Here is a 25,765-nt window from a genome sequence, read left to right as displayed (position 1 = left end):
TATGGCTTATATTGTGGGCAGGTCGGTTTGAAGACTGCTTGGAAGAATCAGACACAGATGTGTTTGCAATTGAAAGCAAAGGCAACACTGCCGAACCATCCGGAGGAAGAGCTGTAGTTATCTCTGGAAACAGAGATGTCAAGTTAAAATTGGATAAGTGTGATGCATTGGTCATGTGCATTGGTGGCATATCTGGAAACAATGGAAAACTTGGCTGTGCAAAACCAACAGGCCTGGGAGGAGACAAGACGGATCTAAAGCAATTGTTTAAACTTCCACTACTTGGCTTCTCCGTGCTCCGATTAGGAAACATTTGATTGGGAAAATAAGGGATAGAAATGAGTAGGATGTGCAGGGGAGTAAGGAGGATCTCCAGCTCCTAACTCCATATTAGCACTAATGCGTAACTCCAGCATTTCGCCAGGAAAACACCACCAACCCTGTCTCTCAAGACTCATGGAGGAAGAGTAGAGCCCTGTTTGGAGTAAGGCTGCGAAGAGTATGCCAAGGGAAGTGTGAAGCTGTGCCAAGACTCATGCTTGGCACCCTTTGTGGTTCGGGTGATAAACAGGGTTGGTGGTGTTTTCCCGACAAAATGCTGGAGATGCGCATTAGTGGTAGTATGGAGTTAGGAGATGGAGGAAGCGTAGAGACCAATTTGGAGTGAAGCTGCAAAGGGAAAGCAGAAGGAAGTGTGAAACTGTGCCAAGATCCATGCTCAGCGCACTTTGTAGTTCGGCTGAGAAATGGGGTTGGTGGTGTCTTCCAGACGAAATGCTGGAGTTGAGCATTGGTGATAGGATGGAGTTAGGAGATGGAGGAAGTGTGGAGCCCCATCTGGAGTGAGGCTGCAAAGGGCATGGCAAGGGAAGCATGAAGCTGTGCCAAGACTCATGCGTGGAGCACTTTGTAGGGTGCGTAGGGGTGTGCTGCCCTGTAGAGGATAGCACTGGTTTTTGCTCCTGCACAGTGCTGTCTATTGCTTTTTACACTGCTGCTTAATAGGCTATACTCCTGTGACCTGGTGAGTCCTGGTACGTACTGTTGTGCTCTTTCGAATCCTGTTGTGCCCCTGTGTGTATTGGGCTTGTGCCTGAGTGTGGTGGCCTGGACTGGTGTGTACAGTTTTTTGCAGGTGTGTATTAGTGTGCACTGCTCTTTGTGGTGGTTTGTGCTGTTGTGCACTGCTGTGTGTGTACTGCTTCTCATTGGTGTGTACAGTAGTGCTAGTGTGTACTGGCTTGCTCTGCTACAAGTGCAAGCATCTCTCTCTCTCTCTCCCGCACACTGTTAAGGCAGGATTGCTGTGTGCCGTGCACTGAGAAGATGGCATAACAGTCCCTTTTTTGGGAAGAGGAGAAGGAGCTTATGTCGGTGTTGTGCACCGTGCAGAAAGGAGTGAACGGTGTGTTCCATCTGCACAGGAGAAGAAGGAACGTGCAGCTCCTGCCCCTTGGAGATGGAGCCAAATTCAGCATGCTGGAGAAGGAGAGAGGGCGATAGGCCTCCGCTCTTGAGGCCCACTGAAATCTCCTTGCTGCCTATTTCTTATCGGTGTTGTTGCCGGCTTGGCCCTGAAATGTGTTCAAATTGCCTATCTGCAAACACCCTGACGCAGCCGGCTCCCTGGCACTTAAAATACGAACTCCTTACCCAGGAACCAGCCAGTGAGTTCTACATGGGTCTGGTTCCAAGTCTCTTCTTCAGTCTGAACAGAAGGAGGCTGCCTCCCTCTGGGCACAGGATGCAGAGGAGCTTGTGGGGCGGGGATTGAGACACCAGTGACCCTTTCCTGCCTTCTGGAAGCAGCACACACTTTTAGCCCATGTGCCACGTGAGCTGTTGCAACACATCAGGCCCATCTATGCACTGGAGTGACTGTACTAGATAGCTGTGCCAAGTCGAGCGCAGTCCTTCACTGACACAGCTATGAAGTTTTGGGGACGTTAACTAACAAAGCTCAGGACTATGAGCTTTCTTTGCTTCCCGGAGTTAACCCTGGAAAAATACATTGCAGAGATTTTCAACAATAATTTGGAACAGATTATGAATCCAGTGTTTGCATGGTTTATGAAATCTATTGAAAAAGCAACGAAACAAACACAAACATCTCTTAAGAAGTATCTTCATCCTCTTAAAACTGAAATGATTGCAATTTATCATCTTTCTTACACACCTTTTAGGTCATCAATTCTGATGGGATTAACAGTTAAAAAAAATCACAGCATCACTCCAACTCTGAAGAGCTGCACTCAAACTTCACTTGTCAAAACAGCCTCACTCAAAATCCAATTTTTAATCTGCAAGAGTTTTCTTCTCCAATACAGTGGGTTTTGCCCAGGTTCACCAAATGTAAAGAACAGATATAAAAGGATTTCTTGAATGTCCTAGAATTTCTTAATTCATTATTGCTATTAAAACGATCACTACTTCAAAAAGTCAAATAAAAACAGTATACAGCAAACATGACATCAGAGTATTATATACACAGACAAAATACAGAATAGTTTAAAACAGCTGAACTCATCACATAGCTGTTGATTTTATAAAAGGAACTATAGCACACAGCAAATAGATTCTGATGTCAACTTCAGATAACCACTTTATTATAAAAAAATAAGACTGAGAAAGCAATATTCAAGTCTCGATGCAATCCCTGGTACATTAACTACACTGACAACACAGTGCTCTTAGCATTTGTGGAAACAGAGAAGGAAAAAGTTATTTCTGATGCAACTTCTCATCCAGCAGGAATAGACCAGTTTCCTCATCTCCAGGCTGCTTTTCAATGTTTGTACATCCCCTCATCTCAGTGTTTCTTGTTTGTTTAAATCCCGTATCTTGTGCCAATACACACTCCAGATATGTTTTGCTCACCTTTTCCAGACTCTCTCCAGAAGACCTAAGATGGATATCATATAGATACTTAGCCCATTTGTATTTCTAAAGTAGCCTCACTTTTTCATCTTGCGAAAGATCGACTGGGGTCTAAGGAGATAACCTCACAGCAATGTGTCCAATTCAGAAACTCGTTTCCAGGACTTCTATTGTCATAAATATAGCAACTCTTACAGACCTTTTCTATACTGACTTTTTGCACTGAAACAAAAGCACTTCAGACTTACATGGTACATGCGGAGAAAGAATTACAGTGATCTAATTGTGGTTCGTGAGAATATTTCAAAACTAAAATGGGACTTGAGTGCAGCTTCCTTTACATAATATGCATTGACAATGCAAACCAACCTTCTTCTTTTTGCTTTTCTACCTGCTAGAAATAGGAAACAAGTTGAAACTCATACATTTTAAACCTCAGGACTTGCTAATCAGTGCTGGCTTCTGTATGATTACCCAATTCCTTGATATGTAGCAACTGTCTGCCATAGGCAGCATGAAGGCAGGAATGCCATCTAATTTAAATAACTAACTTATGCAATATCCACCTTAAGTATGCTGCATTTCCCCACTGGTCGAGACGTTCGCTTCTCTATCAAGGTAGAGAGATTTGGACATTATAAAAGGGCAGCATTTACTACAATAAAAACATTTTAATGAAGTCTGTCCTTCTCTTAGACAATCAGGTATCTAAAAATCTAGATCTTACGTGATCTTACGTTATGTTTGGATTTTTTTATCCTTCAGTAGCTGCCTTGTGTAATGGTTTGGTGAGCAATAGCTTGCTTGCCTCTTACATTTATCTCTACTAGTGCATCATCATGTTTACTTGAAATTCTTGGAGCCATTGTGGAAGACTGCCAGAGGTTCCCAGTTATAACAGAGGGAGCTGCGACAGTAGAAAAGTCATTACAGGATTATTTGCTTATAAATTACAGTTTATGTCCCAGGCACTCAGGCCTGCCCTAACAAACTGTCCAGAATGCATAATGGTATGAACTGATTACTATTAGCTCAGTGTATGTAGGGTAGGACAGAGCTCCCTCTCCTTCCTTATCCCTCTAGCTTTCTATTTACATGACACAGCAACCAAGTCTTCCGATTGAAAAATTTTCAGTCTTACTTTTGGCCTTTGACTGCCAGGACTTAATTCGACGCTTTCTGAAGTGGCACTTAGAGGCGAACAAGATTTGCTAGAGGGACCTGTGCACCTGTAGACATTCAAAATGAGATGGAAGAGAAAAGTGGGACTGACACTTAGATATACATCTTAAATTCTGATCTAGTACCCTTCATCAGTGGTTTCCAACAACTCGTATGATCTGTGTTAGGTGAAATTGCAGGTGTTTAAAACAAATAATGAAAGCTGTGAAGAACCTGTCAGACTTTTGTTTCATCTCTTCAGATTGGACGGTGATGAAGCCAGGAAAAGTTGGTGAAGCCAGGGAAAGACATCCACCTATTGTGCTAAAATTCTTTGTTGTTGCTGCTACATATGCACCCAAACAACTACAAAAATAAATCAATAAAATAAAAGTAGTAAATCATCTACCTTCTTATACTGGTCACACTGGCAAGGGAAGGAGTATCTTCTTTGGAAGTGTCCATAGCAAATGCTCCTGGAATAGACACTTCAATTGTCTTCCTTGCAATTTCTAGATGTCAAATAATAGTTTGATTCCGATGAAAACACATTTCAGTATATTCATTTAAATTTCCCATTTTGCGGGGGGGGATGGGGATGGGGATGGGGACATCCTCTTACTTTTCACAATTACATAGAATATAAAGAGACATAAAATAATTAGCAAAAGGCCCATTCAACCCCATAGTCACTCTCTGAAAGTGACCAATAGTGAAAGACAGGTACTCAGAGGAACTATGAGTAACATGCACAGATACAGAATGTTCTTCTATAGATAAATCCTCTGACTTTTGTCCACAGAAGCTTATATTTACTTTTGATGTTGTCTTTACACTACAATGGCAGTGGAAGTGCTGAAAGTGTTAGGGCCTTACTGTATGAGTCACTGCATATGCACGTGCACACAACTCTTCCTCCTTGTTCACCAAGTCCATCTCTGTGGTTTAGGAAGGAGGAAAGGGCAGGTGGCCTAGATGTGCATGAATATGATCTTGCACAATTTTAACTGCTACTGCAGTAGCCATGAAAAGATTAAGCGGCCCTCATATGCTAAAGAATATAGTTGCTTATAGTTACATTTAGCAACTAATCCATGGATCTTGAATCAGCAAGAATATTCTTTTCACTGATTTGTCCTTTGGATGATTTTAAACTTGTTATTTCTTTTTGCTCACATTGGCAATAACTCAGCAAGCTAATCTAATGAAAAAGCATCAGAAGACCAAATACTTTGAAGAGTGATTAAGAATTGGAAAACCATTTTTCAGTGATTTTGAGATCTGATATAAATGCTTCATCTTCTGTTAAAAAGATTCTGCAGTAGAAAGGCCTGCTTAAAAATGTTCTAAGCATTCAATAATATATATATAATTGGAATTGGGAATACTGGGCATTAGACACACCAAGGAAATCTCTTGCTGCCTGTTAGGAACAAAACCTAGTTCTGCTCTTAAGTGACAGTGCAACAGTTCGTCAGACAAAGGCAGAGCAAAGAAGAAATTTACCACACAGCATGACATTTGCAACAAGCTAACTAAGAAACTAACTTTAGGAGAAGCTTAGGTGATGTATTTTTATCTCTCTGAAGTTTGCAGTCTCTAAAAACAAGAGATTGCATAGTCATTAAAAGCAAGTGCACTGAGACAATTGCTGATCTAGTCAATTACAGAGAACTCCCAGAAAGGAAAAAGTGCTATCGTTCTGGTTTCTCCTAAAGCTAGGTGCTTACCAGTATAATTTAAGGATGGAGGTGGAATAGGAGATACCAGTGGAGAGACCATATGGGCATCATATGGACCTAATTTTTGCTGGTCTATTAGACGGAACAGTTTATCTTGTGCTTCTGCACTCTGACGATTCAGCTCTGCTATTCGTTCCTCCAAGCTCTTTGGTATCGCAAGCTGAGTCTATAGACAGATAATTAGTTCAAATTAAAAGCTTATAATTTGCTCCTTCAGAGAGCATGCAGCATATTAACATGCTTCAAGTACTTTTACATATCTAACTTTTCACACCAAAAAACAAGTTTCTTAAGGACAGCACCTCTTGTGGGAAGAAAAAAAAGAAAAGAAAAAAAAAACTTCATATTTCTTTCTTTCATTGTCATGCCCTTCAAGCCCTTAATTGACTAAATACCATATGAAATAGGCCTTAAAACAACTGAAAAAGAGAGTGTCTTAAAACATCAATACCTTTTAAGAAAAAAAAATCAAAAGAAATAAAAAGAAGATAAGCATAAAGGGGAATCCACCCTTTCTTTTCGAGTAAATCCTCACCTGTTCCTTTGAAGTATCTACACCAGGGTTTATATTTTGTATTGGACCTGGGTTATGTACGCTATCACCTCTTTCTTCAGAGCAGCCTCTGAATTTGCTCAGGTGAGTTTTAATAAGAGAATCCTGCCATGTTAGCTCAGCTATCTGTCCCAGCAGGACACTGAAAATTGCATTAGCAATTGAAATAAGACTAGAAAGTCTTCATAGAAGACTACAAAATAAGTTCCAGCAGTAGACAAAAGGAAGGAAGGAAGGCTCAATAAATCTCAGTACCTGTATAGTAATGCTTTCTTCCCTTACTAGGAGGATTTCTGCAGTCAAAGCATCAATCAATTCTCTATGTTCATTCAACATCTCCTCATGTTGCTGCCTTATCAGGTCTTTCTCATGCAGTTGCATTTCACTCTAAAAAAAAGTGAGAAAAAGTTAAAAATCTACTTTAATTAACAAAGATTCATATTTGAAAACGAGCACCTCCACATCATATTATACTGAAAGAGCTCTTTCCACTGTCACTAATTATTTTCACCACAAAATCCAATTTTCAGGGTTTGAGAAGTGTTAGTGGGCTTAATCTTCCTTCCTTGTTAATTCAGAACACTGCAAGGAATCTTTTAAATCCCTGTGCTTCTGCCTTTACAGTGTTTACAGCCTGAAAATACAACCACTGTATCTCTTTAGAGATACCCTATTTTAACTTACGGATATTTTTTCTATCTGGTAATGAAAAAAACTCCAGACGTGCTCATGCTTGTCACTATCCTGTGCTACTCCTGTGGATTTTTAAGTTCCCTCAGCTCACTAATGAACACAGGCTTGACCGAATAAAGGCATTTGTTTTCTAATGCTTTTCCCCATGGAGGAAAATAAATAAATAAATAGATGGTTTAAGTATTTGACTAAAAGCCTATTTTTTGAGGGAAAGGACCTTATAGTGAAGAACCTCTTGCCCTCAAAAAATAACAAGAAACTCTGATTTCAACATAGACTGCTGTAGTAGACAGGCCCTCTCCTGCACAAGGAAGAACACGAAAGACCCTGTTTGCTCAGAGACAGGAAAAAGTACATGACTTTTTGGACTGCTGTAGTTAACAGGGAGTGGAGGTTACAGAGCGACAGAGACAAATCAGAATAAGTAAATGGAGCTTTTCCCCAAATGGTTGTCTGCATATGCTTCAAGGAATTCCTGATTCCATCTCCAAAACACAAGAGAGCCTGAAATGCAGTTACAGTGTTCTTTTCTGGTGCAGAGACAAAGAAAAAATGCAAGAGCTGTCACACGGCAAAGACATGCAGATATACCTCCTCTAAGCATACCAGAAACCAGCCAGCCATTTTCTGGTTCTTGTCCAAGATAAAGAAAACATGAAAAGATAAAAAAAAACTCCATTGCGCTGAATCTGCATGTATTTGATATGCATGTATTTGATATGTAATTTTACTAAGAAGCCTGAGAACCTTGAATTTCAACAGTTGGTTTTAAGAGCGGGTTCCGGATGGGCTCGGGATTCGGCAATAATCAGCCAGAACGAGGTGACTACATCAAGCATTTATTCAGCTGAAAGCACCTAAAAGCAGCAAAGTATGGATAACTACTAACGAGGTGATACCTGCCGATCTGGACCCGAACGTCCTCCCGAGCTGGCAGACGAGAGAGAGAGTTGCTGACCGGCTCCCGTGGAGACAGCGTAGGCCTCAACGTCAGGAGTTTCTTCTCTCTCCCCTCTCTCCACACTGTCCACTTTTATGCCCGGTGCATCCTGGCACGTAGGGTCAGTACGATCCAGGAGGCAGGCCGGGGGGCGGAGAAACGCTGCCTCTAGTTGCGCAACTCTCCCCGCCAGGTGCGCAGGCGCGCATGCCAGTCGGAGGTCCCAGTCCTCAATTCGAGGGTCCTGCCTTCCTCCTCTTCGTCCTCATTTCCGGGTGTTTGGCCTTCAAAGCTAGTTTGGAGGACGTCTGCGGTTAAGTTGGCTACAAGCCCAGCTGAGTGGCCGGCTTCAACAGGTTTCCAGGGGGGGCTGCCTGTGAACTGGGCTGAGCAGCTGCATCCCTGCTCTTTATCGCTCAGCCTAGGCAGGCAAACATCTTCTTTCCCAAGGTCTGGCCTCTTCTTCTCACAGGAGATTTTTATGACTCTACAGATCACAGAAGTTTCCATCTCCAATACAGAGCAGGATGACTGCCTGATAGGGAGTAGTTTTTGGAATTCATTTGCAGAGAAATTAAAGATCTAGTACTGTCTTCTTTCTAAAGTTAGCATGGAGAGGAAGGAAAAAGGGATGTTCAAATATTCCTTCTCTCAAATAATTTTATGACAGTCTCATGATATATTTCAAACTGCAACTTGAAACTTGGGTTTAGTCACTACAGCTGTTCTATTTGCCATGGTTTGAAGAGCATCCTGCTGACAAGGATATTTTCAAGAAGGTGTTTCTTGAGTAAGGAAATGGAAGATAACTTAGAAAAAGCTTGTACAACTATACTGATAAACCACCTATGACTTGGCTGTATATTTTCCTCCATGTTTCTCTAGCTTAATCAGTCTTAGTATTAAACAGACATTTCCCTTTAAAGGCAAGGTGGAGCAGGGGAGGAGACAAAATGGTATATAAAATTGCTTTCCAGGATGCTGAAGTCATCAAAAATTTTGAACGGTACTTAAGTTTTTCTGTAAACATACTTCAGCAGTACACTATACAAATACAACCTCTCCAACTGATAGCTCAGAATAGAGGTTAATCAATGTTATTCAATGAAATTAATTTGTAGTTACCAGTGGAAAATCACTGTATGGATCTTTGATCATCAGCTATGATTATCAGCATATAAATCTTGAAATTTCTGAAAGGCTTTCCTCCTCCTCCCCGCCCCTTCCCTTCCATCTGAGGATGCTTCCATCTGCTTCAGATATGAAAGCTCACATTTTCTAATGGCACCTAAGTTTTTAGGCACTTGCAAGATGAGTTTTGCAGAAGGCAACAGCTGGCTAACACCTTCCAAAAGAGAAGCACCGTATAATAGAAACTTTCCAATATAAACACTGAGTGCATCCAGAATGAGGGCTGAGACAACAGAAAGAAGATAGAGAAAAATCTTACACTCAGACTGGAGGTGGAAAATCTTAAAACGTAACAGCAGAAGACATTCTGAGTCACAGCATTCAATAAATACATGATGTTATAACATCACGTTAGAGTTACCAAATCCAGCTATTGGTCCTGCCACTCTGCTGGCTGCTTCTAGTTGTGGTGACTAAAAACATAATATGACAACTTTTGTTGTAGTTTACAGCTCTGGGTATTAAAGGAAGCCAGAACCAATGTCATGCACATTGTCATGCACAATGTCATACACAAACACACCTTGCAGCAGCTCAGGAGCCACTACACATCTTTTAAGCCATCCCACTGCGATAAAGAAGAGCAGAACAGGCGGCTAGTAGCGGCCACTGCTTCAGTCACGTTTGTTCCATCTGCCACTGAGCAAGACTCATGACCTTTGCTTTTCAGATAAGTGAGAGGATATTTACAAAAAAAAAAAAAAAAAAAAGCCCCACTTGCAGAGCAAAGACAAGGAAGAAAAGCGTTTTGAAAACAAAGCCACACTTAATAACATGCTGCAGCTCAGTACATATTTAAGCAATGAGTTTTAAGACTATTTTAATCAGTAAGTTCTGCTGTTAGCTCCAGGAGACTTCCACAGCAGAGCACTCCTCCCTTTTCATTACAAATATCTATTTCTAGAAGAAGAAATGTATTACCTCTTATTACCATTCTACAGAGGCAATTCAAAGTCTTCTCACCTCTTTGAGACAGCGCATTAAATGACAGAGAGCATTCACCAACGACAAGGTAAATCCAGTGAGGCCTTCATTTCTCTGAGTTTCCTGAACCTCATGGCCTGTACATCACTCATATTCCTCCAGCTCATGCTCTACTTTGCTTATCATGCAATTGAGAACATCCAGGCTGGATTTACTGTCCCTTGGAAGGTCAAGGGGAAATGAATTTCCATGATTATCACCCATCCTCTGTCTGGAAGAGTTCTGTGCAGCTTGCTTCCTTTTCACTAAAGGAAGGGAAAAAAGTCCTTGAAATTTCTTGAAATTTCAACTCATACAGAAACCTTGTAATTTCCATGAAATCCCCTTAAATCTTTGTTGAAGCAGGTCCAAGGAGAGGTGCTCTCTGGCCCTGAACTATTACAGACCATCAAAAATATCTCCCCAGTCACTTAAATTATCTTCAGATGATCAAGAAAATAAAACAACAAACAAACAAACAAAAACACTTTTTCTGCCAACATACTACTGCCTCCTGAGAGTCATGGTTTCCTGCCTTTAACTTAAGATACCTGCTATACTTCCATTTTCTCAGTTAAAAGTAGTCTTCTGATGAACTATTAGTGAAAAATGATTAGCTGCTTTGTTTTCGATGTCAATCCCCATATGTAAACACATGTTCATTAAGTAAATTGAAAATCATTATAAATCTGGGCAACATAGCAAAGGCAAGATTACTTAAGAGCATGAAAGCACCACAGAGAAGAGAACAGTATGGCTAGCAACAAAATGGGTAGCATTAAAGAGCCATATATATGGTTCCCAACATCCCATGGACTTTGTTTTGTCAATGAAAATGCAGATCACACTTGAATACATTGCCCGAAGGGCCTACGGAATACCCACCCTTGGAGGTGTTCAAAACACAGCTAGACAAAACCCTGGGCAACCTAATCAAACTTTGGAGTTCGACATGCTGTTAGCAGAAGTTTGACCAGAAGAATTCCAAAGGTCCCTTTCAACCTACATTTTCCCATACCTAAAGATCTCGGTCAAAGACAGGCATGTTATTTTTAAAAGTACTACACCTTTTCCTGAAATTTGCTTTTGTCTCCTTGAGTCTGGGTTCAGCACTTGTTTCACAGTGTAAGTGGGGTCCACAGTCTCTTCTCCCTCTTTGTTCAGAAACCTTGAATGAATTCTCTTGCCTTCAGTGGTAGCATTGAGGGCTGATTTAAAAACAAAACAAATAAGCAAATAAACAAACACATAAAATACCCCAGGAATGGTCCCAATAGCAAAATGTTTCAAAGTAATTACATGGAAATAATGCCCTTTTTTGGTTTAGAAATTCATCTGAACTAGATTAACACATCTTCATCCATCACCCACCCACACCAAAAGGAATTCCATATAAGATCCTGTTAGCAGCTTAATATTCCTTGAGAGCCTGCGCTTTGGCAAATCCAACCTGAATGTTCCAACAAAAGAGTAGTAGTTGTTGGAGTCAAAGGTACATTTACTTCTTGTGATAATATGTTTTTTCTCATTTCCTTTTCAGAATATACCTGAGAACTCCCTGAAGAATTTTCTTCTCTCAATGATCGGAGTAGTCTACATTCAAAACAAGTGTAACAACGAATTGTAACCTGAGAATAATGTGATTGCAGGTAGAATTTACTATTTAAACAAAGACTTTTAAAGTAGCTCTGTTAATATGAGTTCCCCATTCACAAAGAGTCTACAGATTACCATGAAGGCTTTCTCTGGAATTATGGTCAAGAACATACCTATAATTCATGAAGGAAAACAAAAAGTAACTAACCGCTCCCATATAGTATCCTTTTAACTCTGTCTACCTCAAACATTAAGACAGAAACCTGAATTAATATATTTGCACTGACCTGTCAGAGTTGGTGCTGGATTTGAAATCGAGAGAGTCCTGCTGTTCATCATCTGACTGACAGATGGATGAAGTTTCCTCTTCCACCTCATTAATAACCTTTTGTAGGAATCAACAAATAAAAGGATAGGGATTTCAGCAATTTCCAACTGTTTTTAGGAAGAAATATCAATTTGTTTATTTTTCATTAAAGAGCTTCAAGGAAATAAGCACTTCATTCCCCACTTCCAAAATAAAGCTAAAAACGCACATCTCTGTGGGAAAGTTTGAGGAAGTACATGGTATCTGAGAAATATCAATACTGACAATTGTGTCAGAAAAGAAGACAAGGCAAAGTTCAAAATACAGTATTTTATTTGGATCAGAAAGGCCATGCATACTGCAGTATTTAAAAAATAAAGAAAAAGAAAGTTTAAAGGCTTGTACCATAACAAACACAGAGGAAGAACAGCAAGAAGATGGAAAAAGCAACCTGAATTATAGCATTTCTAAAATTTCTGTCATTTTATTTTAAAAACTAAAGAAAAAAATGGAATTAGATCTGTATAATTATATTTACATTCTATATATATAAAAAAGCAACCAGAATAATATGCAGTCCTGCATATCACATACCAAACTTAGAATAATCATAATTGGAATTAGAGTTCTGCCACTTTCAGTCTCAGCAGGTAGACTTCACCAGATGGCCTTCAGCTGCCATTTTCACAGGCATGATTTTCATGTCTATGGGATTTCATAGGCAGGACTATTTCACAGGCATATAAAGGAAAGCAAGTCTCACAGAAGCTTGGCAGAAACCTACCAGTAATATTTTATTTTAAAAGTCTAAGCCTATTCCACCACACGTGCATCCAGTGAACTCTATAGAGAGTTCACAGCTTATAAAAATAACTCTTCATACTAAAAACACACACACGAGAAGACATAACAGAGCAATATTGCAACTCAAACTGCACATATTTGTGCAAGATAATAGAAAATAGGATTAGAGATTCATGAGAATAAAACAACAGTTTTGCTAGAAAAGGCATTTGCATTGCACAGTCCTTTCAGTCTTCACCACAGTGAGCTACTTTTCAGAAGTTTCATATGCATCATCTAAGCGAAAGTCAGCATTCATGTGACAGAATACCAAAGCAATTTAAATAATGACACTAAAAATATACTTTGAAAACAAATCTAAAAACTGTAAAATTATGTGAAGTATTAAAAGTTGAACTCAAAGGGCTGTCAAGGATGCAAAGTCGACTGGGGTACATCTACAGATGCATAACCATAAATAAATCATAGCCAGCTGGCTATGCAACCATGTACGCTCACAAAATTACACCTCACAGGCATATTGCAATAGCTGGCAATTAGTTAAGTGGCACAAGAGTGTTTTCTTCTGTCTGCGATTACTTGTTCTCTTTCTGAAAATCCCACTATTTAAGAGAGACAGCCTGTTTCTCATACTCACAGGTTAAGAAATTCAAAAATCTAGATTCCCAGACTCGCAAAAGAATAAATTCACTTCCATTTAATGTAATTTTTCCTGTATATGATCAACATGGCATACAATACACAGAAGAAAGGTTCAGGTGTGCTTTCCTCTGAATATCTTTTTTTTTTTTTGTGCAGAAAACCACCACCACACACACCACAGGACATGCATGGAACTGAGCATACGTTACCTGGGAATCCATGACAGATTTGCTAAGGATGGAAAGCTGAGTGGGAGGATCACATTTTTGCACAATGGGTCCTTCAGAAGAGTCTAGGCCACCCTTAGGAGCCATTGTTACATTAGGGAAACCTGGAGGAATCATACAAAAATAGGAAAGTACGATACAGGAAGGACTCAGTCTCTATCAGGACTTCATACCAAAAACACAAGTGTGTGCACTCTGCACACAAAGGGTCATAGGATGTATGTTACTTTTGAGTAACTGCCAAAGACCAGACACAGTTATCTTAATAGATTCAGCCATGTACTGGGCTTCTTTCTCTCTTCCGTGCTTAAATCAGCATGGCATGGAAAAAAGCATATAGGATGAAATAGTCATTATAAGCAAAGGAGAAAGGCAGCCTACAGAGAAAAGAATCTAAGCTTAAAGTCTTATATGCAAACTGCCATCCCTGCCTTCCAGCAGCATACGTATTCAAAGGACAGATTAGGAAAAACAGAAGCCTTGTTCATGACTTACTGGTAAATCTTAAAGGATATCCAAGAACAAAAGCTCAACCCACATAGCAACATAGCAGTGAATCAACTACCACAGTGGATCAAACCAGTGCTCTGTAGAGGCTAGTAACTCAACTGTAAAGCACAAGATGCTTCAGAATAAGTGACCAAAAATCTCACAATAGACTGATACAGTGAGATAACTGGCTACAACTCACTCACTTGTGTTTCATCCAAATTCAACTGGATCCATTTACTATCTTAGCTCACCAGGAAAAAAATATAGTAAAAAAAAAATATACAGATGAGCTGATTTAACTGTTCGTCTGCGAGGAACATCCCCAAATAAGTCTTTTATCACAGCCATAACCTGATCAGATCGTTCCAGCTCACCTTGCAACTGGTACTGATCAGAGAGAATCTGAAAGTACAGCATATAAGGAAATATTTCACACTATGCCCACTAATTTTTCCTTTGTGTTTTGGGTAGTGTTCTTCTAAGCAGTTAGTAAGAGAACAACCAAAACTACAATGCTTCCTAAGTTTATACTGCACAACTAGATCTTTATTCAAGATACATCAAAAGACCAAGCTTCATTTTGAGTGAATACAATCATTCGCCTTGTTTTTCTGAGAAACACGATGAATAAACAATTATTACAACTGGGCTACCCATTGTAGGGATTAAATAGTTAATGTAGAGTGTACTAATGGGGATTAAATAGTTAATGTAGAATGTACTAATAAGCTAGTCAATACTTAGTCTCAAAATGCAAGGACTCTTGATAAATGGCATGGCAGATGGCTCTGCATGGAGGGGTTGCCTGTCTACAAGGACGACTCCTAAAAAATGGCAAGTCAGGAGGTTCCGCATGGAGGGGTTGCCTGTCCAGATGTCCTAGTTAGCAATAAAATATAGATAACATTAACATGAAAGTAGAACAGAGAAACAGGAGGGGGGAACATTTTTGGGGTGAAAACGGTATAAAAGAGGGACGACCGAAGTAGTTGGGGTCCGTGGTGTGACCCTTGCGTGGGAAAGCCCGGACCCCAGCTAGCTGGTAATACTTATTATCTTTCTCGTATTATTAAAAGCACAAAATATCGATGGTGTTTGCCTCTTTCTCTGTCAATTCGAAAACCGGACCCAACATTTGGGGGCTCGTCCGGGATTCGAATACAAGAAAGAAGAAAAATATAGAGAAAGATAATAAGTTAAGGGAGGCCTCAGGGTGTGGTGGTGAGCCGACGGTAATCCAGGTGGACGCACCAAAGGATTGTCGGCTGGAGCCCGAAGGGAGACGTCCCTCGGACTCCCAGAAAAAGGAAGGGTGGTCGGTCGGGAATACCGTTTCTCCTTGACGAGGGGAGACCGGTCTGGGAAGGGCGAATTCTGTTAATAATCGCCCTTACTGGTTTACTGGCAATGGTATTAATTTTGGTTTTAAGCGACGAGCTTGATACAATGGGACAAGGGAAATCCACCCCTTTGTCATTTATGTTAAATCATTTTGGATATGTTAAGCATCGGGCACATGATTTATCTGTAGAAGTGTATAAAAACTGATGGGAGATATTTTGTAAAAGTGAATGGCCAAGTTTTGACGTAGGCTGGCCGAGAGAGAGAAGTTTAGATTTAAAATTGGTAAGGAAAGTAAAAGAGGTAATAATGAGACCTGGGTCGGAAGGACACCCAGATCAATTCCCATATATAATCACCTGGGGGGATTTGGTTTTACATCCACCCCCATGGCTGAAACCTTTTGTGGGGGTGAATGGAAAGGATGAAAAGGTTGATATTTACTTAATGAAAAAGGAAGGGAAAAAGGCGGTATTATCAGATTTGACTTTATATCCAGAAATATTGGATGAAGAAAGTGAGCACAATCCCCCCCTTTACACACCTCCGCCTGAGGCACGAAGGGAGGTGAGTAGTAGTGATCAAAGGAGGGAGGGAGGGAAAGACAGGGGCCCAGTGTTTGGGACTCGATCGCACCGAAGAGGAGACGAGGGAGGTGTGTGAAGCACCTCTCAAGCTTTCCCAATTAGAGCAATTGGAACAACAGGGCCTCAGGGACAGCGTACGTATCAATACTGGCCATTCTCTTCTAGTGACTTCTATAATTGGAAAAGTCAAAACCCCTCTTTTTCCGAGAAGCGGGGGGCATTGATTGATTTATTAGAATCCATCTTGTTTACACATAACCCTACCTGGGATGACTGTCAGCAGCTTTTAAAAGTGCTGTTTACGACCGACGAGCGTGAGAGGATCCTGACCGAGGCACGAAAGTTGGTGCCGGGAGAAGACGGGAGACCCACCGTGCAGCAGAACCTTATCGATGAAGGATTCCCACTGGTAAGACCACCGTGGGATTTTGAACAGCCTGAAGATAGGGAGCGTCTCTGAACATACCGGCAAACGTTGATGGCAGGGTTGCGGGCGGCGGCGTGTGACTTAACTAAAGTAATTGCTGTCAGGCAGGAAGCCGAAGAAAGCCCTGCCGCTTTCTTAGAGAGAATATTAGAGGCATTTAGACAATTCACTCCTTTAGATCCTATGAAGGATGAGAATCGGGCAGCTGTCATCTTGGCATTTGTAAATCAAGCTGCCCCAGATATAAGAAAGAAATTGCAAAAGATTGATAGGTTGGGGGAGCAAACTTTACAGGATCTTTTAAAAGTAGCAGAAAGGGTGTATAACAACAGGGAGACTCCAGAAGAAAAACAGGAAAGAGTGAGAAGGGAAGATCGGGGATATCAGGCAAAAGAAAATCGGAGAAATCAAAGGGAAATGGCTAGGAGATTTTTTGAAGCAGGAGAAAAGTCAGGGAGGCGAAGAAGGGGACCACCACCCCCCAGAGGAGTTGGGGTACGGTTAGGAAGGGATCAATGTGCAATTTGCAAAAAGAAAGGACATTGGAAAAATGAGTGTTCAGAAAAAGGAGAAAGGGGGTCACCTAGAGTACTGGTGGCGAAAGAAGATAGCGACTGAAGGGGCCGGGGCTCAGAACCCTTCCCTGAGTCTTAGATAGAATTAGAAATTGAAGGGAAACGTGTAAAATTTCTAGTAGATACAGGGGCTGAATATTCGGTGGTAAATGAAGCAGTGGGGAAACTATCGACAGGGAGAACTCGAGTACAAGGGGTAAATGGGAGTAAGGGGTGGACATCAGAAAGGAAAGTAGATGTAGCTAATAGACAGATCACGCACTCTTTCTGGTATATACCGGAGAGTCCGGTACCCTTAATGGGCCGGGATCTCTTAACTAAATTAGGGGTAAGGTTATATTTTGAGGATGATGGAATAAAAATCAATGACCAGGAAGGACGACCGATACAGGTCCTGACCGTTAGATTAGAGGATGAATATAGACTGTATAAAGAGAGGAAGGAAGAAATTGGACCAGAAACTCAAAAATGGATGAGGGAAATCCCAGAAGTATGGGCAGAGAATTCGGGAGTAGGAAGAGCTAAAAGGAAAATTCCTCTGGTCATGGAATTGCAACCAGGAGTTCACCCGATTAGGGTTAAACAGTACCCAATGACCCCTGAAGCTCGACAAGGAATAGCAAAGCATATTAAAAGGCTACTGAAAGCTGGCATTCTGCGTAAATGCAAATCTCCGTGGAATACTCCTCTGTTTCCAGTAAAGAAGCCTGGAGGAGATTGCAGGCCAGTTCAAGATTTGAGAAAAGTTAACAAAAGAGTGGAGGATGTGCATCCTACAGTCCCGAATCCATATACTCTGTTAAGTACAATGCCACCAGATATGGGATGGTATACGGCTTTAGACTTAAAGGATGCATTTTTTACCATCCCCCTGACGGAACAGAGCCAGGCAATGTTTGCTTTTGAATGAGAAGATCCCGAGAGCGCATACAAGGGTCAGTTAACTTGGACCCGATTATCACAAGGGTTCAAAAATTAAACGCTGCAGGAAGATTTGAGTGAATTCAGGAGATGTGGATGATCTGCTGCTAGCGGCAAGAACGAAAGAGGAAGTGCGAGGAAGGTACGAGGAAGTTGTTGCAAGAATTGAATAAACTAGGATACCGAGTAAGTGCTAAGAAAGCTCAGCTATGTAATCCGGAGGTAACATGTCTGGGATATAAGATACGAGATGGTAGGAGATGGCTAACTGATGCCATGAAAGAGACTGTTCTTCGGATTCAGGAACCCAAATCTCCAAGAGAGGTTGGAGGATTTTTGGGGACGGTGGGATACTGCCGTTTGTGGATACCTGGGTTTGCAGAAAAAGCGAAACCTCTGTATGAGGCGAGTCGAGAGAAGCCGGACTGGCAGTGGACAGAAGCTATGAGAAAATCTTTTGAGGAACTGAGAATAACCCTGCTAGAGGCCCCTGCACTTGCACTCCCGGACCCAGATATGTGAGCGAAAATGCGGGAGTTGCCAAGGGAGTGTTAACGCAGAATCAAGGCCCTTGGAAAAGGATAGTGGTGTCCAGTTGCCGCAGGGTGGCCCTCATGTCTTTGAATTACTGCGGCCGTGCCGTTAATGGTTAAGGATACAGACAAACTCACGTTTGGGCAAAAGCTGTATGTAACGGCTCCTCATTACGCAGAGGCATTACTCAAACAGCCGCCTGAAAGATGGATAACAAATGCTAGGCTGACTCATTATCAAGCCTTGCTTTTAAACCCAGAAAGAATTATGTATACATCCCCAATGACTTTGAATCCAGCCACTCTCCTACCTAACCCAGAGTATGAAACACCTATGCATAATTGTCAGGAGGTGTTAGCTGAAACTACAACAGTGCGGGAAGATTTGAAGGATGAGCCGATGCAAGGAAGAAAAGTGTGGTTTAGAGATGGAAGTAGCTTGGTCGAGCAAGGAAAAAGAAGGGCGGGAGCTGCAGTGGTAAATCAGAACAGAGAAATAGTTTGGAGCCAGCGTTTACCAGACGGCACTTCGGCTCAAAGAGCGGAACTGAAGAACAAAGTGCTGGAGAAGGAGATTACGATACAGGAGGAAGAATGTTAATTCCCAAGAGGATGGGACAGAGGATGGCGCGGCAGTTGCATAGTACCACACATTTGGGAGAAAGAAAAATGGGACTGTTAATAGAGAAGTTCGGGTTGAGATTCCAAGATCAGAAGAAAATATTAAGAGAGATAATAGAAGGGTGTCAAGCGTGTCAGGAAATGAAACCATCAAGGGTCAGAAAGGTACATGAAGGTATAAGGGAAAAGGGTGGTGAAGCTGGAAGGCATTGGGAAGTAGGTTTTACGGAAATAAAACCAGGTAAATATGGGTATAGATATTTATTGGTATTAGTAGACACATTCTTGGGGTGGGTGGAGGCCTTCCCCACTAAGCGAGAAACTGCCCAGGTGGTAGCGGTCCCATATATGCAAACGGGACATTCTGTGGGATAAATGGGACAGTCGACGGGTTACAACAACGATTCCCTGCGTGCGGGATTACCCTTAGGAGCATATTGGGGGGATCTATCAGGACAGGTACATAAGAGTACAGATTTACTATGGAATAATGATACCGTTAAGGCCTTGCCAGATGGAGTGTTTTTAATTTGTGGGAATAGAGCGTGGCAGGGAATACCTAAGAATGCCTATGGGGGACCGTGTTATTTAGGGCAACTGGCAATGATAGCCCTGTTGTTAACTATGAAGCAGGAACAAAGAAGGCAAAAGCGTTCCCTTGGTTTAACACTGGAATGTAATGATAATGTACAATTAATATCTGTAACTGCGCGGGTCGCCTTAGCTATCTTTGTACCAGGAGCTGCAGCAGGAAATGCATTAAGGGAACTTTTCGAAGTTAGCCTGTTGGAGTGAGAAGCAGGCAAATGTGACAACCGAGGTACTGGAACAACTCCTGCTCGATCAGAACAGCCTGCGACATGCATTCAACAACAATTGCGCTGGCTCAAGGAACACACTTAGAAGATAACACGGGAAGAAGGACTGATGGGCGGATGGCTAAAGTCGTTGTTGGGGAACCTATTCAAGGTCCCTCTCTCCCAGAGAAGTCCACCACTGGAACCATGACAGGTCAGCTTAAGGAGGGAGGGAGGGAGGTTTCTGATCTTAAAGAAAAAGGCAGTCAACTACTATGAGCTAATGGAAGCTGTCTGGAGAAACGGCTCCCATGGGCAGAGCAAAACTCAAAACTCCTCTTTCACTTCTATTTTCTTATACAAACTTTCAACCAGCAATATTGCAAAATTGTATACACAGCTTGTGGTTTTTACTTTTTAAACACCCAGGAGGAGATCAAAGATGTAAATGACCTCCAGTTTATCACTGTATCTAGTGAGGCTGCACCCACTTTTGAGGCTGCCAGAGAAAAGATCCATATTTTCCTTCGGTGTCCGCTGTTATGTCTGCTGTTTTAGATTCAGCCCCATTCAAAAAATTCTAGCACTAGCATTTCACATGTTTTCATCTCATTCTGTTGTGCCTTGTTAGGTCACGAAGTTGTCCCATATACTGCTTCCATATCTTCTGAGCCTGAACTCCAGTGCAATAGATCACATTTTTCCTGACAACCAATTTAGCAAAGCAGCAAATATACATGTCCCCTAATTACCTCATGTAACCCAGTCTTCCAAGTAACTGTTCAGAGTTTTTGTTTTTAAACACAATATTACACAACTTTACACAATATTTACCACATCTAGGTTTTTTGTTTATTAGTTTCATACCAGAATGACACAGAATTTTAGTCATTCCAGACCTGCAGAAAGAAAGAGGTCACCTGCTCCAAAACATGACTTTTTACCTAAGGCTGTTAAAAAAATACCAATTAATTTGTCTTCACCCTCTCTACTAGGTCTCTTTCAACATCAGCAGTTTCCGATGGTTTTCCTCCTGATGAACGTATTTTGAACATTTTTAGAGCATTGTTCCCAGGGTAAATTAGTTTGCTTACAATCAGCAGTGAATAAAGTGACATCACCCATCTAATAATTTCTATAAGCCCATTTACATGTCTTTCCATTTGCCATATCTTCTCCTAGTTTAATTTTACTTTAATTCCCAGGGGGCACTAGTATTCCCTTATATTTCAGACTTAATTTCCCAATTATGGGAAACCATTCACCACTAACCCTTTAGTGTAATACAATAATGTTATTTTAAAGTGAAGCATTGCTAGAGAAACAATTGGTGTGGTAATGACATATTCACTATCCACAGCTATACAGACAAATGCAAATTATTTGTTCATTTAGATTTTTAAGAGAAGCTCCAGAATATTAAAAACACTATTTCACTCCTACGTTCACAGTTTTCAGGCCCTTTCGCTTCAATATTCAACTACAAGGGAAAAAAAAAACACTAATAGCAGTATCTCCTTAGTTTTCTTTCTCATTCTTCCGCAGTTGAGTACAAGTCAAGAGACTTAAGAAAGCTGAGCTCTCACAGCAGTAAATATTACTGAAAAGATATTACCAACTTGAGACAGACAAGCAGACACTCCAGAGTGGTCGAACTGAACTGGAAGACACAGAAGGAAGCATCTACCCAGCTATTCTGAATGGTAAGACCCACCAACTAACAGGGTTTAAGACGAGGATAGGGAAAAAATATGACTCTTCTCCACTCATCTTTTCCTCTGAACACAGGGAAAGGCCAGCGTTTCTAACAGCAAAACCCAGGTGTGTCTGGCATTATCTCCTTTTCTTTTCCTATTTAGAAGTACATTTTCTCTCAGTCAAAAATAGGGTTCAACAGAAATAGGGTATGCTGATAAAAAGCTCTTTCTTAAATATGAGGTAGAAAGACTCGGGAGGAATTAAAAAACACGTGCATTAAAACCAGCATTAGAAAAGGCAAGAAATACAGAAGACTTTCCTAACTATGTGTTTCACATCTGAATTAAAAAGTCATCTAATCCAACTACTTCTTAGAGGCACTGATCTAATCTACCTTTGTGATATGTAATTTGCTTCTGAATGGAAGTATTATTGAACCTTTTGCTATTGGATTAGGGGATTTTGTATAACAGCAGATTTTTTGCTATCTAGTTTGTGATGTTTATTTGTAAGTAATTCCATTTGGTTTCGGGCTATGCTTTCATGTTCTCAGAATTCACAGATTCCTGAAAGTTTGTAAAAAGTCTTTCATCATCAACCCACTGTACACTTACAGCACTACTAAATCATTGTATTTGAAAGTATTCAAAGTATTTCAAAATACTTTTTAATTTTCATTCTTCCCAAGTGAAAGAAGTTCTCAGTTTGAACAAGTGTTGATGAGGTCTGAAAGCTCATGAATAACATATTTTGAGATTGTTTTTCATAGTATGCGGCAAGGAATCATCTTCCGTGATGACTTGAAAAGGATAATTTGAAGCAGTGATAAGCTATGGTCTCTTAGATAAGCTTGAGTTTGCTGATATAACAAAATATTCAAAAGCAAATAAAATAATATTAACACTTGCAGTCAGAATGCTTCAAACCAGCTAGAGAAGCAGCAGCTTGACTCACAGATGACAAGCTTGTCTGATAACTACTGTAACTCCTCAACATTTGTTTTATCATTTTTTCTTCTAAACAGGTTCTTTTTACTGATTTCTTACCTCATTCTTTTTGCCCTTATGGCTCTGCCTTTTCTCTCTTTAAATCCAGCAATGGCAGAGAGACCTTTCCCCAACCACATTTCCATCACACAATGGTAGGCAGGGAGAGGAGAAGGGGAGACAACCATAAGAGCACAAACAATGCTCATCTTTTCACAGTTCATGGCTGAACAAGAACTCTTTTGCATAGTTAAAAGACACAAACAGGACTGCCGTGCTAGACATGACAGAGACAACAAAAACAAACAAAAAAAATCTTAAGAGTTCTACAGTTGCTGATTTCATGTGGCCTATTCCGGTCATTGCCTTACTGAAACAACACACAGCATGCAGAAAAAGGAGCTTGTCTGGATATCTGGAATCCAGTCAGCCAGTAAGAAGAGCAAAATTTGTCCTATGTGCAAGAGCAGATTTCACTAGAACAGAAGGCAATACAGGAATATACAGTTCTGTGTGTTTTGGCAAAATACCTAGGCTGAAAGCGCACCTTTTGCTCTCACCTCACGCATCAGAGTTAGTTTCCTTTTCTCCAAGGAACCGGGAGCCAGCTGCTTTTGCCTCCCCCATTTTCTTTTTGATGCTTTTTCGTGTAGTTCCAGATGCACTAGTGTTTTATTTTTCAACTTGCGTAGTTCATGACAACGCAGCTACAGAAATATTGAAGAACATAGTTCAAAATCAAAGGACAACCTAAAGCAGAAGCAGCAGAGCAATGCTAACAAGTATTTTTTCCTGATTTTATCACTCATTCACTAAACTGCATTTTTTGTAATTTCATGGTAATATCAAAGACCACCTCATGAACATCCATGAGTGTTAAATACCATTAGTACCAACCAAATTAATACAGAAATTTTAGTTACTCCAAAGATAACAAAAGCAAAGTCTGCTTTCCTTTACCCTATATCAGCAAGAGTTTTCTCTGCTGTAAAAGGAGAAAACTAAGCACTCCAACTTATGAGATATGTAAAAAGACACAATGCATTCTCCTAGTTTAACACCACTGTCAATCAGTAACATTCTCTCTCTTCCTCCAATAACGCGATAGACAGGTTCGGTTTAAAGAGTAATAAATTAAATGTGAGGTGCTTGTTAAAGCCTATCAAGCCGATCATTTACGGAATCGAGTCTCTCCCCCATCACCTCCATTTGTCCTCGAAACACACAAATTTATATCAATAACAGCTCATATTGTCTATTCCATCCTGGTAATGAGGGCTACCAGCAAAACTTACAGTGGCATGCTTTTATGCTTATGCTATGCTTTGTAAAGAACAAGTCATTCACTATTAAAAAACTATGTAAAATTGTTTAAAGAAAAACTGAATATCCTTAGAATTAGAGAAATTCTCAGAATAAAACATGTTTTTCAGTCCTTTCAGCAGAGATGAGACCTAACTTTACAATAATCCCCTGAGGTCTTATTTATTTTTATAATGGTAATACCGAAACAAAAACATAGCACTTCTTGATGGAGACAGGAGACTGAAAAACTTCGGTTGTCAGAGGGCTAGATGTAGATGTGAAACACCAAAATTAAAGACCTAATACTAAAAGCTCAATATTTTCAGAAGCTCCAAGGAGAGATAAAAGTATTGCCATAAAAATATCACCATAAATAAACTCATATGCTAGGTAACCAAATACATCACCTACAAGAGAAGTAATAATTTCTTAACTTACTAGGTCCTCAGGAGTTGCACAATGAACTGTTAAATCATGGACTGTACTCTGCAGAGAAGACATCAAAAGCAAGAAGGGAGGACTGGATTTAATTTCAATTTAAAAACAAACAAAAACCTTAAAATTATTCAACAGCATATTTTTACATTTGCTTTTAAACATTTGCTAGCAAAACAACCAACCCAAAAAATGATATTCCTATCAATACCGTGCATACTGTGCAGCCTAAGGCATCAGCAGGTTCCAGATCAGAAGGCATAGCCTTAAACAAACCAGAGAAATTAAAAGAGTCACAAGCCCCACAGTTCCTAAAAATACTCAGCCATGACAGCAACAAAGGTAGCACTAAGCCTTCCATCTGTAAGCGAGTGTGTTGTATAAAGGCTCTGAAAACCACTGGCCTATATAGACATTGCTGTCACGCCCATGCAATGAAGACAGAAACTTCTGTGATGGTATCCTCTTCCTCCATATTTGTGCTAAATGGCATAAATTGGTTGTGTCTATTTTGTAGTGTAAGGATTAAATAGTTAATGTAGAGTGTACTAATAAGCTAGTCAAAACTTAGTCTCAAAGTGCAAGGACTCTTGATAAATGGCATGGAGGGGTTGCCTATCTGCAAGGACTCCTGATATATGGCAAGTCAGGATGTTCTGCATGAAGGGGTTGCCTATCCAGGTGTCTCAGTCAGCAATAAAATATAGATAACATTGACATGAAAGAAGAACAGGAAAACGGGAGGGGGAACATTTTGGGGGTAAGAACGGTATAAAAGAGGGACGACCGAAGCAGTCGCGGTCCATGGTGTGAATCCTGCATGGGAAAGCCCGGACCCCAGCTAGCTGGTAATACTTATTATCTTTCTCCTATTATTAAAGAGCACAACATATCGATGGTGTTTGCCTCTTTCTCTGTCAATTCGAAAACCGGACCCAACATTTGGGGGCTTGTCCGGGATTCGAATACGAGAAAGAAAGAAGAAATAGAGAAAGATAATAAGTCAAGGGAGGAAGGGAGGCCTCAGGGAGTGAGCCGACAGAAATTCAGGTGGACGCACTGAAGGATAGTCGGCTGGAGTCCAAGGGAGACGTCCCTCAGACTCCCAGGAAAAGGAAGGGTGGTTGGTTGGGTATACCGTTTCTCCTTGACAAAGGGAGACCGGTTTGGGAAGGGCGAATTCTGTTAATAATCGCCCTTATTGGTTTACTGGCAGTTGTATTAATTTTGGCTTTAAGTGACGAGCTTGATACAATGGGACAAGGGAAATCCACCCCCTTGTCATTTATGTTAAATCATTTTGGATATGTTAAACATCGGGCACATGAGGTATCTGTAGAAGTGTATAAAA

General features: G+C 40.7%; 1 protein-coding gene across 1 annotated transcript; it reads right to left on the bottom strand.

The window, feature by feature from the left end:
• Window positions 1-3,201: 3,201 nt before the first annotated feature.
• LOC104570453 (spindle and centriole-associated protein 1) lies at window positions 3,202-23,874 on the bottom strand. The gene is given in 14 exon segments (XM_088531304.1): window positions 3,202-3,268; window positions 4,019-4,106; window positions 4,448-4,550; window positions 5,769-5,946; window positions 6,316-6,475; window positions 6,572-6,720; window positions 10,121-10,386; window positions 11,188-11,328; window positions 11,571-11,713; window positions 12,004-12,101; window positions 13,679-13,803; window positions 14,491-14,590; window positions 23,235-23,381; window positions 23,854-23,874. Coding segments are annotated over 14 exon segments (1,773 nt in total). The 3' UTR covers window positions 3,202-3,214.
• Between the last annotated feature and the right edge of the window lie 1,891 nt (window positions 23,875-25,765).

The sequence above is a fragment of the Tinamus guttatus genome, unplaced genomic scaffold (genome assembly GCF_059628265.1).
Source record: "Tinamus guttatus ecotype Peru unplaced genomic scaffold, ASM5962826v1 Tinamus_guttatus_pri_ptg000404l, whole genome shotgun sequence".
Lineage (NCBI taxonomy): Eukaryota > Metazoa > Chordata > Aves > Tinamiformes > Tinamidae > Tinamus > Tinamus guttatus.
Note: the sequence above shows the minus strand (reverse complement) of the source record. Positions and strands in the feature narration are given on the sequence as shown.